General features: G+C 43.5%; 2 protein-coding genes across 4 annotated transcripts in view; both read left to right on the top strand.

Annotated features, from left to right (window-relative positions):
* The first annotated feature begins 5,830 nt into the window (after positions 1–5,830).
* LOC109637052 (leucine-rich repeat-containing protein 30) lies at positions 5,831–7,611 on the top strand. The gene has a single exon (XM_020099165.2). The coding sequence runs from the start codon at positions 6,504–6,506 to the stop codon at positions 7,401–7,403; it is 900 nt and encodes a 299-aa protein (XP_019954724.1). The 5' UTR covers positions 5,831–6,503; the 3' UTR covers positions 7,404–7,611.
* Positions 7,612–10,311: 2,700 nt separating this feature from the next.
* LOC109642004 (receptor-type tyrosine-protein phosphatase mu-like) overlaps positions 10,312–17,412 on the top strand; it is a 145,595-nt gene continuing 138,494 nt past the window's right edge. For 2 of the 3 annotated variants that reach the window (XM_069510828.1, XM_069510825.1), the window contains exons 1-4: positions 10,313–10,461; positions 10,579–10,686; positions 11,307–12,332; positions 12,635–13,116. In XM_069510828.1, coding sequence (XP_069366929.1) covers positions 13,044–13,116 — 73 coding nt within the window. In that variant the 5' untranslated portion in view covers positions 10,313–10,461; positions 10,579–10,686; positions 11,307–12,332; positions 12,635–13,043. Of the gene's footprint in view, positions 10,462–10,578; positions 10,687–11,306; positions 12,333–12,634; positions 13,117–17,412 lie in introns of all 3 variants that reach the window. The other variant, XM_069510827.1, reaches the window with a different exon arrangement.

Here is a 17,412-nt window from a genome sequence, read left to right as displayed (position 1 = left end):
AAGTACTAGAGAAACTTCATTTCCGGGAGGTCGCTCCTGAAACTGCTGAATTTTCCCCGTTTTTCTCACAGCTTAAACACCAGTTTAGAGACTTTTCGGAAGAAACACTCTTGAAATGATTATATACTCTCTCAAAAATAGCCCACGGGCCCTGGGGTGTGCAGTTTTTTCTTGCCCTGTGACCAATGAAATCCCCTGTTTCCCTGTCACGACCAGGGCCATTACTACTTAATCACAGAAATGTCCAACTCCCCGTCACTAAGACCCAACATCCCCCCACACACACACACACACACACACACACACACACACACACACACACACACACACACACACACACACACACACACACACACACACTTCCTCTCAGCACTGGAGACAAGAAATCACTGGTGTCAGCAATGGGCGATTTGTTCTGCATGACATTGGGTGTCAAAAAAAAAAGAAAAAGCTCGACTGAAATTGCTGAGGGGTGCCTGCAATCACTGGATACACACACACACACCAATACACACTCATGGACGCTTTCACTTTTTCTGCTTCTTTCTTTTTCAATCCCTCTCTCTCTCTCTCTCTCTCTCTCACACACACACCCATACATGCTCTTGGGAAAATTACGATGACCAAGAATAGGTCACACTGGTAATACAGCCATGTTCTAGCCAGGGATTACAGTGTGCTGACAAAGGCCAACAATAAATACCCCCTGCAAGAACAACAGGTGTCTGACAAGATTGTTTCACTTTAATAAAAGGCTTACACAAGCCTCCCAGAAATAATACATTAAGCTCTTTTAGACACGTTAGCCTTTTATTGCTTCATCCCTTCTGATTGGGAAATGTCTCTTTTTCTCACCCCAGCAATAAATCTCACATGTGTGCAACGACTCACAGACGTGGTTAAGGTGGTGGTGTTAGTTCATGCTGTCATGAGATCAATACTCCTGCCATGAAGCGAACCGGGCGGCAGGTTGAGAATTCACTTTAGATTTCCAGTCTCTAATTTCCTGTACGCGAGCTGGTGGACATGCAGCTGGAGCCGGTGTTTCTGAACCCTGGGCATGAGGCGCCGGCTCCAGCCTCTTTCAACTCACTGTGAAAGCACCCCTGGCTCTGTTAGTATGCCAGCCTGATCGCCAGTGGAGCGAGTCAGCCACATCCTCCAGCTGGGTCCGTGCCACCAACGGGCACCTGGACCCGCTCGCACAACCTCATGAAACGGAATGCGTATTTAACCCAGGGGAATGCGTTTGTGCTGCTTATTTCAGCAGCGAGTGCGTATATCTGGAGGAAACCCCTGCTGCACTTTTATTTTGCTCATCTTTGAGACTTTTACCCACCTATAGGATGCAACGGGGCCTTTTCAACCAGCAGATTCACACATCGGGCTGCGCCTCAGCCACTGGACTGTTTCCAGAGTCACACAGCCCTGAAAGACAGCCATCGTTATCCAACTCTCACAAGGTGTCATTGTAGGGATCCAATGATTACCATATCAGCTCCACATGAAACATTTATGGCTTGCTGGCAGTGATGGTCTGGCAGGCATCCTAATTTCTAGTACAGAGCTTGTCAGATCCTATTGTCGCTATAGTTGTGGTGGCATGAGCATAAAAATCATCAGCCCTGAAGCTTCTGTCACTTGAGGCCACAATGAGAAATGTGCGATACAGGTTTCTAAACCACACCTGACACATCACTAGAGCAGAAATCCACAATATGTAACGCAGTCTTTGCAATATGGCAGCCTATTAAAACTTCTCCAGCTACTTTACTGTCCTGCTGCTGAACGGATGCTGAACCAACTTTGTTGTTACTCCATCATGCCAAGATAATAATTGGACAGTACTTTTTGTACGAAACACTTAATGACAGAAGTGCTTATTGTGGTGGGAATTTGCATTTAATCCTCTGGTAAAGCAGGAAGTATGTGGTCAGGAAGCAGAATTATATTGAACACAAGCAAGGTTACAGTGTTACTTTTTGGCCAAATAGGGACAGAGTTTTTAAAGCCAGGACACGCTCAACAATCTGACAAATATCCCTTCTGACGAGCTTGCTTTATTTTGGAACACGCAGCTGTCCTCTGTAATGTCGTCATTGATCTGTGATAAATCCTGCGACTGCTGCATGGTGAAAGAGGTGGACATTGATCTCTCTGTCCTAAGTGTACAAACACTACGTATTTGATCGTCCAGTTAATAGAACGCAAACATTCCCTCGGTATCACACTTAATCAAACATTCCTAGTGGAGCATGATGCTGATTCAGGTTTCTTTAACTGAACTCCCTGAGCATATTCAGGTAAAATCTCAAAATTTCCATTACAAAACAGTAAAATCTACAGCTTTCACTGCTGTTGATACACGGAGCAGCCATTTTGGATTTCGAGGTTGGGGGTGGTGAGGTTCCTCTGACTTTTATATATATATATAAGAAAATGTCTGAAAGAAATGAAGGGAGGACTCATTGCCAGTAATGGTAGAATATGTGAGTAGCAGTATATCAAGCAATCTTGTTGTAATCATAGTCCATGATCAGCTGCCACCATCCTCACGATCCATGATCAGGCTCCACCATCATGATCTATATTCCTTGAACATTTACCAAGGAAGAGATACCTCAGATATTAGCTGGTGTCCATATCTAATGCAGCTTTGGAGGAGAAGCTCATTATTATGACTCTGCTGAGGCTGTCGGGCTTGATGAGATCAGACCCCGTCTCCACATCAGTCAATCTCACTTCCATCCCCGCAGCACGGACACTTTAGCTCGTAATGATGACTCCACATCGGTGCTCGCTGTGCAACTGTTTAGTTTTGCTCTCAGCAGCCTGTAGCAGTCGCTGTGAGCAGGTGAGACCCAGATTGGCTGCTCGGCGGTACTTCATCACCCTGCTTGTTGTTGTCACAGCTACAATTGGTTTGTACTTCCAGTCTGCTGCATCAGCAAAGTCGGGACTGATTTGGTCACTTTGGAGCCCAGTTAGCTTTGCTCAATGCACTTCCCCGTTGATTCCAGCCATCATTACAAATGGTATCTTTATTGGGTGGAGTTAACCCGGATAGAGCTCTCCCCTGGGGGCCTTTATTATCTATTCATCATGTTGTTCCAGTTTATCTCAAGATTAATCTGGTTGCTTCACCGCAGATCTAACTACAGATACCTGGCGTGTGACTTGGGGAAAGAGATTAGTAGATCAGGAGATAGAGTTGAAGAGAAGAAGGTGAAAAATATTATTAGTATAAGAATGATACGGATTTGTATTTGTGCTCTTTAAGAACAGATTTGCCTTCAAAGCGGTCTTGGATTTACATGGTATATGTACGTATAGAGCAGTTATTGTCTCACAGCAAGAAGGTTCCTTGTGGATCCATGTTCAGCTGGAGTCTTTCAGTAGAGTTTTCAGGTTCCTTCTGTGTCTGTGTGGGTCCAAAGTCAAGCAGACTGGCTATAAACACATGTCATTTCATTGGTGCCAGTTTGCACAACTAGCCAGGGGAGGCCTCAGTCCAATGTGGGCAATAATTGACCATTTGAAACATCTTCCAAGCAGACTTGTTGGGCACTCACTCAGTTTTCCCACCCTGGTAATTTGCATGGCTGCGTACATCCTTTGTCACCTGGTGGTTTGGGCAGAGTAGCACTGCAGCCAATTTTTTGACAGAAAAAAAAAAAGCCACTTCCGCAGACTCCATTAGTTGGATGTTTACGTACGCCCACACGCACAAATGGAAAGTGTCCAGCGGTGTGAATATTCACATCTGCACCTGCTGAATAATAGACATTTATCATCTCAGGCTGCTCGCCATCCACTCCTGTTCACAAGCTTTCTCCCCTTTCATGGAGTTAATTTATTCTGCAAAAATGCATATTTCTTGTCTCCCCAACCCGATCTTGTCTTGTATTCTGTCTAAAGGGGGAACATGTTCCTCAATAAGGACGCTGGCTTCGGGGAGTAATGTGTCTGCAGTATAGATTCTGAAGAGCCTCAGGTCTTGGCAGGTTCTCCCACTCTAAAACAGGACTGAGACACCTAAGGCACATTCTGTGGCAGCAAGGCCATATATCATCTGTCATTGCCAGGAAGCTCAACAGTAATGAACAAGTAATAATGGTATATATCTTGAAGTTGAGTCTCTAAAGGTAGCTCATCCAGAGACATTATTGTGCCACATAACCAGATGAGCTTTCTCAAATGAGATCATTCCCGTCACCCTGAGGACTGGAGGGTGTAACTGTTCTCAGAGTGAGTAACTCTTCCTCATTTGGCGCTAATGGGACTCAGTATTAAGGTGTAGTGTGAATGTGAGAGGAATCCCATTTTCTTGTAATTTAAATCTCAAGCTGTTTCCACACATCTGTTCCTCTCATAGAAATGAAAAAAAAAACATGCACGGGATAAAGAGGGAGCTTTTAATGAAGATTCATGCCTCACAAGAATATGATGGAGTGTTAGATGACAGCGTGTTATGGAGAGGAATGTCATGGTGACATCTCTCCGTCACAGAAATAAGCCCTATTCCTTCTGTCCATTCATCCACCTACCTATCCAGCTCCTATCCCAGCCCCCCCGCCACCCACCTGTCCATCCATCTCAGCTTTATATGCAGGTATTGCAAAGCTACAGTTAACCCATAATGAGGGATATGCATATGATGTTTTTCTGCTTATTTGACAGCATGCATTCCCAGCCTTGTGTTGTCACTGCGGGGAGATGTTTGCAAATGGGGGGAAGCTCTGACGGTTAAAGCTGAGGCGTCATTTTTCATGTAAATAGAGGAGAACAGGATATGGCAATCCCGCTGTTTGTGAAATTAGCCGTGACGCACAAACACACAAGATCAGATCCCCCCCCCCCCGAAAACTGAAGGCTGTATAAAGACTTTGTGATTAAATGTTTTAGAGCAAACAAACACACACACACGAGAAATGTAGGAGTCAGCCAGAAACCGCTTTCTACACAAAATTACTGTGATATGAAGGTAACATTCAGAAAAAAAAAGTCCAGATGAGACATGCTGCACAAGCAGCTGCCTGAATGGGCAATGCACCCCAATAGCCCCATCTCCAGTGTCCAATTCAGCAAACACATGATTCAGCCTGTCATTCATAAGTGCTGATGTAGCCATGCTCAGAGCAGAGCCACCGAGTCCCCAGAGTTGGATATCACTGCTAACTGTCATCCAAGTACTTTGATTACTGGGCTGGGGGAAGAATGATGACTAAGGCCACTGCACGTCCTGGTCACTCTCTGGACGGCTGTCGAGGAAAGTGGATGGAGTCCAAGGGCCCATTAACACCTCTATCGTTTTTATAATGTGTTCACTGCTCATGAACGAGGACTTCTCCTGTTGCAGAGATAATTTAATAATGTGTTGTCATTTGAGTGGCACCTCTTTGAAAACTGTTATATATAAATGTCCTTATGATGTATTATTAAATGTTAATTGTATTTGTTCACCTCAATTTTACACCTATTGCTCACAGTAGCTGAGCAAACATAGTTGGTTATAGTCTCTAAAGTGTGAAAATCAAAGTAAATATCAGATTTAGTAGAACAAAAGCTTCAGTGAGGAGCAATAGAAATGTAAAATGCATTAATGTATCAATGAGAGATGAGTTTTCTAGGAAGTAACTAACTGCTTCATGTCCTTTTGCATTGAGAAAGTATTGTTTCTAAAATAATATTTATCTTATAAATAAAATACATAACAAAATAAGATTCATTTGAGATTTCTCCAGCACATGTCTGTGCTTAAGGCTTCACTAATTCCTCTAAGAGCTGTTCCTTTTTTGAGAGATGATTTAGTGTTTTCATGTCTGCCGGCTTGGTGCCATATTTAAGTTGAGGGGGAACATGCACAGAGGCACAGGGGCCGACACGAGACAAAATGTGAGAAGAGATTATGGGCAGAGGCAGCTGGTATGTTAAATATCTGAATCATTTTAACTGCATAATACAATACAAAGGAGAGCAGGTGTAAGTAACACAAGGAACAGGGTTGTGTGCAGAGTGTGACGGTGTTTGTGAGTCCCAGAGTATTTCTGTGTGTGGGGCTATGAGATCATGGCGGTGACCTCAGCTGATTGAGCTCACACAGCATCCTATCCTCGGTCCTCCCCTCCCACGGTGGGTGGGGAGCACGGTGCTATCTGTGGACATGGAAAGTGACAGGACCAGCTGGGGAATGAAATCCTGTACGACAGGCAGTCGGTCTGGGAGAGTGACTACCGCTCAGTTACAGCCGTCTGCAACTCCACTCGGAGAAAACCAAGCCAGGATTCAGAGTAACTGCTGCCAAACATCAGGAGTTCCACAATAACCAAGCACCTCAGTACCACTGGAGCCATCATGTTCTGTGTGGCTTGTTCAAGAACCCTGGAGATCAATCAGCAGTCATTATCCAGCACCACCTCTCAATGCTCCAATTGCTGGTGATTCAGATAATCGCATGGTGACACTGTGTTAGAGGCGTTTGACTTGAAGTTACTGTGAGGACGATGGGTGGGAAGCAATCTCGCAGTTTTTCCAGCAAGGAGTTGAACGAGGTGAGTATGAGTCAAAGGAGCAAGAGTGCTTTGAGAGACGACCAGCCCAGCCTGTCCTCGGCTGCCGAGAGGATCCGCAGACACGCCACGGTGCACTTTGGTTACAGCACTCTGAGTCTAGCCATGCGGGGGCTCGACAAGACCCCAGCTGAGCTGTGGGAACTCAGAGAGCTCCAGAAGCTAAACCTGTCCATGAACTGCCTGTGCTCGCTGCCCCCTACCCTGGGTGCCCTGGACAATCTTGTCATCCTCAATCTTTGGGGCAACAACCTGTCGAGCCTCCCACCTGAGATTGGACTCCTGAAGAAGCTGCGTGTGCTCTTTGCTTGTCGCAACCGCCTGAGCGAGGTCCCCGAGGAGCTGGGCTCCTGTACCTGCCTGGAGGTGCTCAGTCTGGCCAACAACCAGATCACAGGCCTCCCTGGCAGCTTGGCAGCCATGCACAGTTTGACCAAGCTAAACCTTAGCCACAACCGCATCGCTCACATCCCCACGTGTGTGTACACTATGAAGGGCCTGGTCTTCCTCCACCTGGCCTGCAACCGTCTAGAGACGATTGCGGACCAGATCCAGGACTTGGTGAACCTCAAGATCCTCATTGTAGAGGGGAACAGTATCCACACACTGCCGAAGACACTGTGTTTTCTACAGTCTTTAGAGCTCCTCAATGTTGACTTCAATGACTTGCAAAATGTACCAGTGGAAATGTATCTACTGAGCCGACTCGGGAGGCTGGCCTGCCACCCGCTGGACAAGGGACTTCACATAATCCACAACCCCCTCCTCAAGCCTATTCAGGAGGTGTTGCAAGGAGGACTCAGCGCCCTCTATAACTACCTCAAACCCACGTGAGGGACTCCTACTGCATGTGTGTTTGTGTGTCTATAAGAGTGTGTCGTAATGCCACGTTGGCTCAGATCTGACTCCTGGCAGGTGGAAGTTACCACAAACTGACTGACGGAGATATATTGTCTCAAGATGGGATATCTTCAGACTGATGAATAGAATTCTTTTTTATGTAATACACAGGTTTGGACATAAATAAAGAATTAGTAATGGCTGTGTCATGTCTAAACATTTGTTAATCCACAGTGAAGCAGTCAGGACGAGTCACGCAGATCACACAAAGTCTAGGTCTACATTTGGGAGCCCATAACTAGTCGGTTGATCTTGTTTGGCTCGTTACAGTGGGGGAGCACGGGGGGGAAGATCAGCTCCACTGTCTTTTGTTGCATTAAGGTCACAGGGATCAAGTGGGTAAGGTCAGTGGAAAGAACAGTGGAGGGGGGCTTAAGATCTGCAAAAACATAAAACAAAACACAACAGGGACTTAGACTCTGATTAAATGTTGTTCTATAACAGATCAGAGCAGGACACTGCCCGGTGGTAGATCCCCTGAGATTGTCCAACGTTGTAATAAAAACAAGTGGAAAACAGTTTTGGAAAAAAAGACCTTTACGAGGCATGATATGATTAACACGAACCTGTAGAACAAATTAAATTGAAATAACTTGAAGCAAACTTCAAGATGAGAGAAGTTAGAGTTTGAATTATTTTGTTAAATATTTGTAGTTATTGCCAATTATCAAAAGATGGTACAAACACTGAAGTTTAACTGATGCAATGATTCATTCCCATTGTCCGGAGAAGTTAAAGACTGCAACTGTAGAGATAAAGCAAAATGTTAAAAGCTGCAAAACATTTTAAAAAGATTAAATACTGACTGTCTGAACCAACATCATTCAAATCACGCATTAATCCTGAAGTCCATACTTTCAAGTTACTTTTTACAAACTGATGAGGTCAAATCCCTGAAAACTGAAGCCTGGAGTAAATATATAATAATAATAATTAACTTTCTACAGCACTTATTTAAACACGTTTATAAAGTGTATTACAAAATACACAGTCATAAAACTACAAAGAACAAAACAAGACAGAAGAAAAATAAAGATAATTTAATAGAAAATATTAAAGACAAATAAATAAGTGTGGAATTTTGTCTCAAGTGGCACCTAACAGTGTAACCACCATAATCAATTAATGAAATTATTATTTCATGTGACTTTAAATGCATTTTCCAGATTGTCACATAACACACATTGATTTCAGATTGTTTTCTTATCAATATTGTAATATTGATTTTACACTCTGTTAATGATCATGATTCTTCAAAACAGATGTTAACTCCGAACATCATGTACATAAATGAACCCTCAATATTCTGTTATCATATTGTTCAAATGATATTGTGACTGTGCTGCTTTTTAATTGTTTGTTCTAAAAAATAGGTTTCTAGGTGAACTCCCTGGAGAATTGTGATCATCCTTATTGGTACGACTTTCATTAAGATGCTTATAATTAAGTGACTTTATCTAAAACTACAACAGCGACGTGATGAGTAATTGTGTGTATGATTGTGAAACGCTTAATTTCTGTTATCACCAGCTCGTCCCTATGAATAAAACTGTGTCAACTCGATGCTGGAATATCAATGAGGTGAAAACGTGTTTTCAACTTTTAAAAAAGATTAGCTGCTGTGGAAAAGAGAGAAATGTGACCTCTGTTGGTCTGTACCTGCAACTACATGCAAGTCACACACACACACACACACACACACACACACACACACACACACACACTCACTCACTCACTCCTGAATAAGTCTTTGTCCCAGATAGTGATCATGCTGTCAAAAAAAGCACCTATGAAGATGTTGCTGTGAGTCAGATGACCTGAATCCAGGTATTACTGCTCAGCGGGGATGTTACTATTCTAGTGACATTAAAATAAAATGTCTACTTGTATTACTTCTTTAAACAAACAGTATAGAAGCAGGACTTTCAATCAGGAACTAAAGCAACACATAGATTAACACTTAATTGTAATTGCACAAACAAAGCCATGATTGGGGTTTAATTATAAAACTCTCTCTTGTGTACAGTTGAGTGAAACACAGTTTAAGCACTGTGGCTATTAATTAAAGGGATCCTGTGCTGCGTGGCAATCAGCCTCACCGTGTTGTGCAGTGCTCACTCACTGGTGGTCAGCTGTACTCCGGGGATCACCCCCCCACACACCGACTGCAGCAGGATTTGCTGATCTGATTTAATTGCCGTGTGCTCCGACAACTTTGTTTTTTAACTAGACGCCGTGCGAGACACGACGACCGGGTGAGCACAGATTGGCACCAGTGTTTCCTCATTTGAAGATGTTATTCATTTATAAGCCAAAGCTCAGAAAACAGTTTAGCATCACCGGCGGCGAGTGACTTCCCATAATGAAGGGCAGCTAATCAATCTGGAATCGAGCTTGTGACGGCGGTTGCCCAATCATTTATTTAAGTTTATTTTCTAAGTTGGGTGCAAACAATTCAGCCAATATTCTGTCTTTCTCTTTAATTTGCGATAACACTTACCATTTGTTTGTAGCGAGCTCCCCTGGCAAAAGGCCTGAAGCCTGCAGGAAGTGGTCTTTTAAGCCTCGCCCACAGGAAGTGGAGGAGGCAAAAGGCAGATTTAAAGTGGGGGAGGGGTGTTAAATCTAAAATGGGTTGAAACTTCTTTGTTTGACTTTGTTATCGTTTGTTCAAACTTAATTCTATTCATTTGTGTATATACTTATTTTGATAGGTTCTTTTTGTTTGTATGTTGATAGTTGTGTAGTTAATGTTGTATGTTTGATTAGGTTTCCCCTGTGTGTCTGTTTGGACCAGTCCACCTGTGTATATATGTGTGTAGGTCTGTTATGATGAAGCTGTCACCACTGTAGCAGAAGTTTGGGTCCTGATTTAGTTTTTCTACTTTTGTAAATTTTATGGGTACTTGGTTATTTGTCATTTGGAAAAAAAAAATACTTTTTACCTTTTTGCTTGGTCCCTGACACATCACAATGAAAACATCACTGCTGTGTAAGTTGTGTGTTCTATTCCGTCACACAGGGTGAGGAGGTCGGGAATCATTGACAGTCAGCGTTAACGCTGGTCGTGTGGTCGTTCTTATGTTTGCCTGATATGAAACATCCACAGACGGATGTGATGCAGAGGAGATTTACTGAAGTTTCTTCTTGCTCTCCACCATGAGAATGTCAGCATCACATATTCAGCAGCAGCACAGGACGCAGTTCAGATGAAACCGTGAGTCACTGAAATGATTCTAACCTTTGAGGCCTAAATATGGAATCTTTTGACGCGGCTCTGGTGCTTCCCATCCAATCACTGTAATGTCAGAGCTCTTCTGTCGATGGCTTTCAGAGCGTGATGGAAAGTTACGCTTGTGGAACATTACAGGTAAAAAAAAAAAAGAGACCAAGAATAAGTATTTTCAATAAAGTGAGTGCACATTGGCTGGTCTGCTCTGTCGCCAATGATTCTAATCAGCAACACAAAATACATATATATCATATTTAGAGGATTGATTGAGTGTGTGCAATCTGAGGCAGCTGGATTGAGTTAAGACGACTGATGGGCCTTGGTGGAGGAATTGTATTTGTCTTAATATGTAATATGTGATGATTTCACTACCTATAGCTGCATTGAATCATTTCATACCAAATAAAAAGTATATTTATATATAAACGTCTGGAATGGACAGTTAAAAATAAGACATGGGTGGAACCAGCGGTGAAAGATATTATCATGATTTATTTCATCAACCTGACTCGGTGCCCGACTGTGTTTATGCAGAACCACTGAAACACACCCCTCAATCACACACTAACAAGCAGGCTCACTCTCTATTTCCCCTCCGCATCCAGGAGCACACACAGCGATGTTATCCATTCTTCCCTCTGTCCAATCAGACGAGTTTCATTCTCACCAACTCCCATGACAGCTCTGCTCAGACTGGTATTCCTGACATTCCTGGCAACACAAGTGCTGAAGCCACGACAATGCCTGAAGACCACAGAGAGCCGCGGTGCAGCTACATGTACTGAAACAACAACATGGAGCTGTATATCCTTGACAACAGGAGGTCATTTAGAAACTAAATGTGGACCCCTGTCAATCTGGCTGCTTTTTAATTAGCCACGAAAACTGCTGGTACCAGTGAAATGGCCATGTGTGTTTATGCATGCAAAAACAATAAGGCAGTGACATTGGCTGACTTTGTCATTAGTTGCTTCTCCATCTCGGTGTTTGATATTGCTGCGAGGAGACCCCGCTGCTGTTTGCACTCGCCGTCTCAGATAAGACTAATTTACAACAAATATTTGTGTATATTAAAATAAAGCTTCACCGTTCATTCACGGAAGCTGAAATAAAACGTGCGGGATGAAGCAGCCTTGTTTTGCCAGGTCACCTGATGAGGTCGTCTTGAATGTCAGCATGAATTTCTCTTTCATGGCCAAACGATCGTTAAGAATCCAGCTGGCAGAGATTTTAAATTTATATTAAAGTTATGTTAAATTCATACATTGAGGTGTCAGGTTGAGCATGAAGACGTTTGGCGACCAGTTCTTCAATCGTACAAAAACTACAGATCGGTCATCCAAGTGTTTGTTATTGCTGTTATCCTCCTCCTAGTTACTGCGACAGTACGAGTTCTAGGATCACAGCGAACTTTCAGGCAGAAAACTTGATGTAAATCTACTTTTTTTGAGTTGAATTTGAATGTCTGGGCTTTCAGACACTTGGATGAAACCACCGGAGCAGGATGGAGGCATTATGGTCACCATTTAAATTCAATTGTATTGGATTTGGCTGCAACACTGTTTACCCCTGAAACTCCAGAAGGGTTTTGCGGACTCGAACACGTCACCCGCCCCTCCATCGGCATAGTGGTGAGTAGATAATGAGTGAATTTCCATTTTTGGGTGAACTATCCCTTTAAAGGGACTTAATAAGGAAGTTCGAAGACCAAAATATGTTGAAATATATAATTGATCATTAAAAATACATAAAAAATAACTTAACTAACAATGTCAATTAGTGATTTATTAATTGCCACCTTTAATTAATGATGTCTGAGTGGGTTCACAGAAGTGAAGATAATGATGGTGATGATTATTGTTATGATTATTATTTTTTACATGACCAGGTTTAATGGTTAACTGCCTGATTTGCTTGAACCTCGTGTCCACAGCTGGTGCTCATGAACCGGAGCCAGGGGCCGCAGGAGGAGGGGACACCTCTCTCTCACAGGCGGGGCTCAAACGTGCCCTCTACCGGCCGCAGAGCGAGCGCGCAGCCGCCGCTCTCCTGGAGCAGCCGGACCAGTCAATCCAGGCGCAATTCAGGAATCAGGACTCACTCACACATTCCTCCTCCTGCAAGTGTGGAGCAAAGCCGGCGCAGAAGGAGCAGCAGCCGTGATCGGCCACCGGGTCCTCTCACCTCCCCTCCTCCTCCGCAGAGGCACGGAGGACAGGGCGAACACTTGGAGACGGAGCAGCGAGAAAAGTGGCGTTAGATTCAAGTTGCGGTCCAGAGAAGAAGAGTTGCCCGTTAACCCCGCTGCTGCTGGGGGTTAACGCCACGACGCCGCGGTCGACATGGATAAAGTTATCAATTGCTTGTTTGCTGCGTTGACCCTGCTGCTGTGCGCCCGAGGGGAAGTTTTTAAAGGTAAGCAGGATTACCTGGACATGTTTTGTGCGCACACAACACGCGCTGTTTCTTCCCTGCCACCGCGAGTGGAGCGTGGAGACACTTCAACCCGAGTTTGTCCACTGTTTTGCCTGATTGTTTAATCGCAGTTTTGCAGCTTCCTAATGATTTCCATGGTGCAGATTCGAGTGAAAACAATGTGAATCTTAGGTTGTGATGGATGCATTTTGCAGACCAAGTTAAGAAGCATGGCATTTACGCACGTCTGATCCACAGTGAACGTCTCAGTTTGCAGGAGTCCATCGGATTCTCGTTGTCTCACCTGTCCAGAGCTGCTTCAATCCGAGTTTCTCGTCTTCTTAAAAATGTTGACGGAGTAAATTCGGCTGAAGTTAACACCGGTCATAGGTTGTGATGGATGCATTTTGCAGACCAAGTTAAAAACATGACATTTACGCACGTTGGATCCACAGTGAACGCCACAGTTTGCAGGAGTCCATCGGTTTCTCGTTGTCTCACCTCTTTTACAGCTGCTTTAATCACAGTTTCTCGTCTTCTAGCGAATTTCTATGGATGCACTCGAGTGAAATCAACGAGAGTCAGGTTGTGACGGATGCATTTTGCAGACAAAGTTAAAAACACGAACCGTGCGCACGCTTGAGCCACAGTGAACGTCACAGTTAGTTCATCATTTTGTGGTTGTTTATTCGAGTCAAAGCAACTTGGGATGTGCGTCACTGTGGATGCATTTCACAGTCCGAGTTAAATACATGACATTTACTCACGTTTCATCCACAGTGAACGCCACAGTTTGCAGGCGTTCATCAGTTGCCCAGTGTGTCTCACCTCGCTGGAGCGGCTGTGCGCCACGAGCAGGTGCGCACCGGCTCCTCCAGCGCCACGATTCGAGCTAATGACCGCGAGTTGTAAGAGTTCAGAGTCTGTGTCTAACTTTATCTTGTTGCTGTTTAATGTGATTAACCTCAAGCAGCCTACTACTGTCGTTATATTCCATCGTGAACTCTGTGCGAACTTCATTTCTTCTCTTGTGGTCACTGTGTGGACACGAGCCACAGTCACATCACTGTGCAACACCCAGCTTAACATGCACGATGTGAATTATGTGTGTGTCTTCCCCTAGTTCATAAAACAGCTGGTTTTGCAGAACTGGTGCTGAAAATCAAATTTTAAATGATCGAATCACAGTTTCCATAGCATGCACTTTGATTTCAGCTGCATGCATCAGAATACTTCTATTTGTCATTTTACACACACATACAACAGCCTTTCTCACGTTAATGATATTCAGCAAGTTAATTTGTATTAAGTCTACTTAAAACTTTGTGCAGAGAAAAAGTTCAGGGATTAGCGACAGATAATGATTTGACTTATTAGACTTACCCTCATAATAACACAGACTTTCACCTTCACTGTTAATGGCTGTGCCCAGAGGGACTTCACATTCTGAGTCTAATTTAGCGCCTGCAGGGGTCATTTCTGCCAACAATGGCATTTAATGTGGAGAAAAGGACATTAACCCACATTCATGCCAATCAATGTACTGAAGTTGATCCATACTGCCAATACAATTAGAGCTACACACAAAAAAAACCTTTTAAAAATGTGGGAAAAGTCTGATTCATATATGTGTGTTTGTGTGTTTTTTTATTTTTAATGTGTCGCTCTGGGGAAGCGGTGGAGTTGGAAGTTGCAGTTGTGATGTGGATTTCAGCTCCACAGTCTGAAGCTGTGGGATTCAACAGACAGCTGATGTATTTTTCAGAGAGCCTGTTGGGGGCAGCATGGCACACACATAATGTGATACCCAGATGATGAAGCTGAGCTGCTCCGGAGTGGAGGACCCAGAGTCAGACTCATAGATCAGGATTCAGATGTGCTTTGGAAACTATCCGAGTCCCTGCTGAGACAAAAAACTCCACTTTTTTAAGCAACAGATAACTCATCTGCTAAAAAGATGACATTTCTATTTTGTTTACGTGGCCCTGCTGTCTGCACGCTGGTGCTGGATGTTTAAGGGCTAATTCTTAAAGCTGTATTTAAACATGTTGTGATGGATAAATAGTGTTAAAGTGGTATAGCCTTCATGCCACAGGTTCTTTCTTTGTGCCTGAGAACTCTCTTACCCTGAAGCTCAAAGTATTCCCAGTCCATTCTTGTGTGAGGTTTATCAATCTCACCCGCTGGCAGCCCCAGGACCTGGAGATTTATTTGCTCTGCAGGGCTCCCAGTGGTGCCGGAGCTGTCGATAAATGTGCTTCTAATTGCACGAGTGTGTGTGTAAATATGTAAACCAGGAAGAAATCAATTGGATGCGTTTTACTCTGTGAGGCTGAGGTGACGGATTATGGCCACACACACACACACACACACACACAGGGAGGCTGAACTGAGACATTTTGTTGTGGAGAGTGGCGTATAGTATGTGCTAACAGCTCATGAGATAATTAGATCACTGAGGTAACCACAGTGTCGGTGTACTCCAGTGCACAGTATCGGCAGCAATTTGATCACAGGGAGCGGTCCTCTGGAAGTCTTTTCATTTCCACATATAAAAACTCAACTGACTCTATAATCAGGATCATGCTGTCTCAGTTTCATCCTGTCCACTTCAGATTAGAGATGTTCTCATACCATATTTTTTTCCCCGATACTGATGCAGATTCCTGGACTTTGCGTATCATCTGATACTGATGCTGGTCCCATAGTGGTGCATTTATAAATATACCAGCTCATTTAACAGCTGTATGCGTGTAAGCCTTTATGGAAGTGGTGATAACTTTGTTTTATAGCCTGGCTCAAGTAGAACCAGGTTAAAGGAATACATACAGGGAATTAATCTCATAGAACTTCATTTATTGTCATATATGTAAAAAAAACAAAAAAAAACACAAATAAAGAAATGTAGGAATACACAAAACAAAAGACCTTCAAAGTTTCTAATAGTTCAGTAAAATGCATATGGTAAACTTCGCTGTGTGGGACTGAAATTTTACCAAATTGCTGTGGCTAATTCTCTGTTACAGGAACTCTTCGTCACTGTAATACCAGTGGCGGATCTAGGATTTCAGGGGCCATGAAGGGGCCACATATTACCCAGAGCGGACGGTTATATTTCAAACATCCATGCTCAATTCCTGTTTCAGTAAGCTGCACATTTAAGTCACTCCTTTACTGTCAGATCTATAGATTTGAGCATCATTGAATAAATTGTTCCTTCTTCAATCATCTTGTTTACTTAAAACAAGCTGAGGAAATAAAAATTCTTAACAAATTGTCATATTTATTATTAGAATTGTGAACCACTGACAGGACAGGGGCGCTTTAGGGGCCAATCGAACTTCAGCCCCCCCCCCCAGCCCTGCTCCTGGATCCGCCCCTGCTAGAACAGTAGTTGCTAGTGGCAGTATCAGCGAAGAAGAATTGCATATCGGCATTTTCTGAAGTATCGGAGGCATCGTCGATGCTGGTATCGGAACATCTCTAGTAGAGTTGACCATCCACCCCTCCCTCTCCGTCTTTTGCATTCACAATGCCCACTGGATGCAATATTTCCAGAGCAGGGAGAGAGGGAAAAATAAATCAACACTATAAATCACTTGTTGTGTACGGCCTGTGCTTCTGCTTCCTACCTCATGAGGACAGCTTTTTCTTTTTTTTTTAGACGCCCTGGCCTTTGATATCTATACTCCGTCTTTTGACCGAGCACATTAAATTCCAGGGAGCTGTGCACTTTGTTATGTTTACCACCTTTTCCAGCAGCCATAAAACCTGCCTTGTTTTCTGATGGGGGTGAGCCATGTCGCGTGTTGAGAATAATGCCCGTGCCTGGAGAGTGCAGCCGTAGTTTGTCACTGCGGAGTGACTGCTGCTGATAGCGCCCTGGTTGACCGATCCTGATTGCCATCCGAGCTGTGACGAAGGAGTAAAACAACACGTCGGCTGCTCGGGAAGATAAACAGCACTTCATTTGAAGTCTGGCAATAATTTAGATTCTCACTTGAAATGTTTCTTCTTTTTTTTTTTCACTCCCAGCTGACTTAGATTTAATAGAGACTTTTCTGAAAGGTGTCCTGAAGGGTGGCAGTTTCTTTTGTGTGAGCCAGTGGAGAATGAAATTAAATATGCATGTGATTTTTTTTTAATGTTTTTTAATATGGATGGCTTCAACCAATGTTGTAGGAGGAGAAAAAAAAAACTTCTGGTGATTGATGATAGTACAAAGCAGAAAGTGAGGTGTACATTCTTCTGTGACTTTGCTTCTCAGACATTTTTTACAACGAAGATAATGAAGGA

Source organism: Paralichthys olivaceus, chromosome 16 (genome assembly GCF_024713975.1).
Source record: "Paralichthys olivaceus isolate ysfri-2021 chromosome 16, ASM2471397v2, whole genome shotgun sequence".
Taxonomy (NCBI): Eukaryota; Metazoa; Chordata; class Actinopteri; order Pleuronectiformes; family Paralichthyidae; genus Paralichthys; species Paralichthys olivaceus.
Note: the sequence above shows the minus strand (reverse complement) of the source record. Positions and strands in the feature narration are given on the sequence as shown.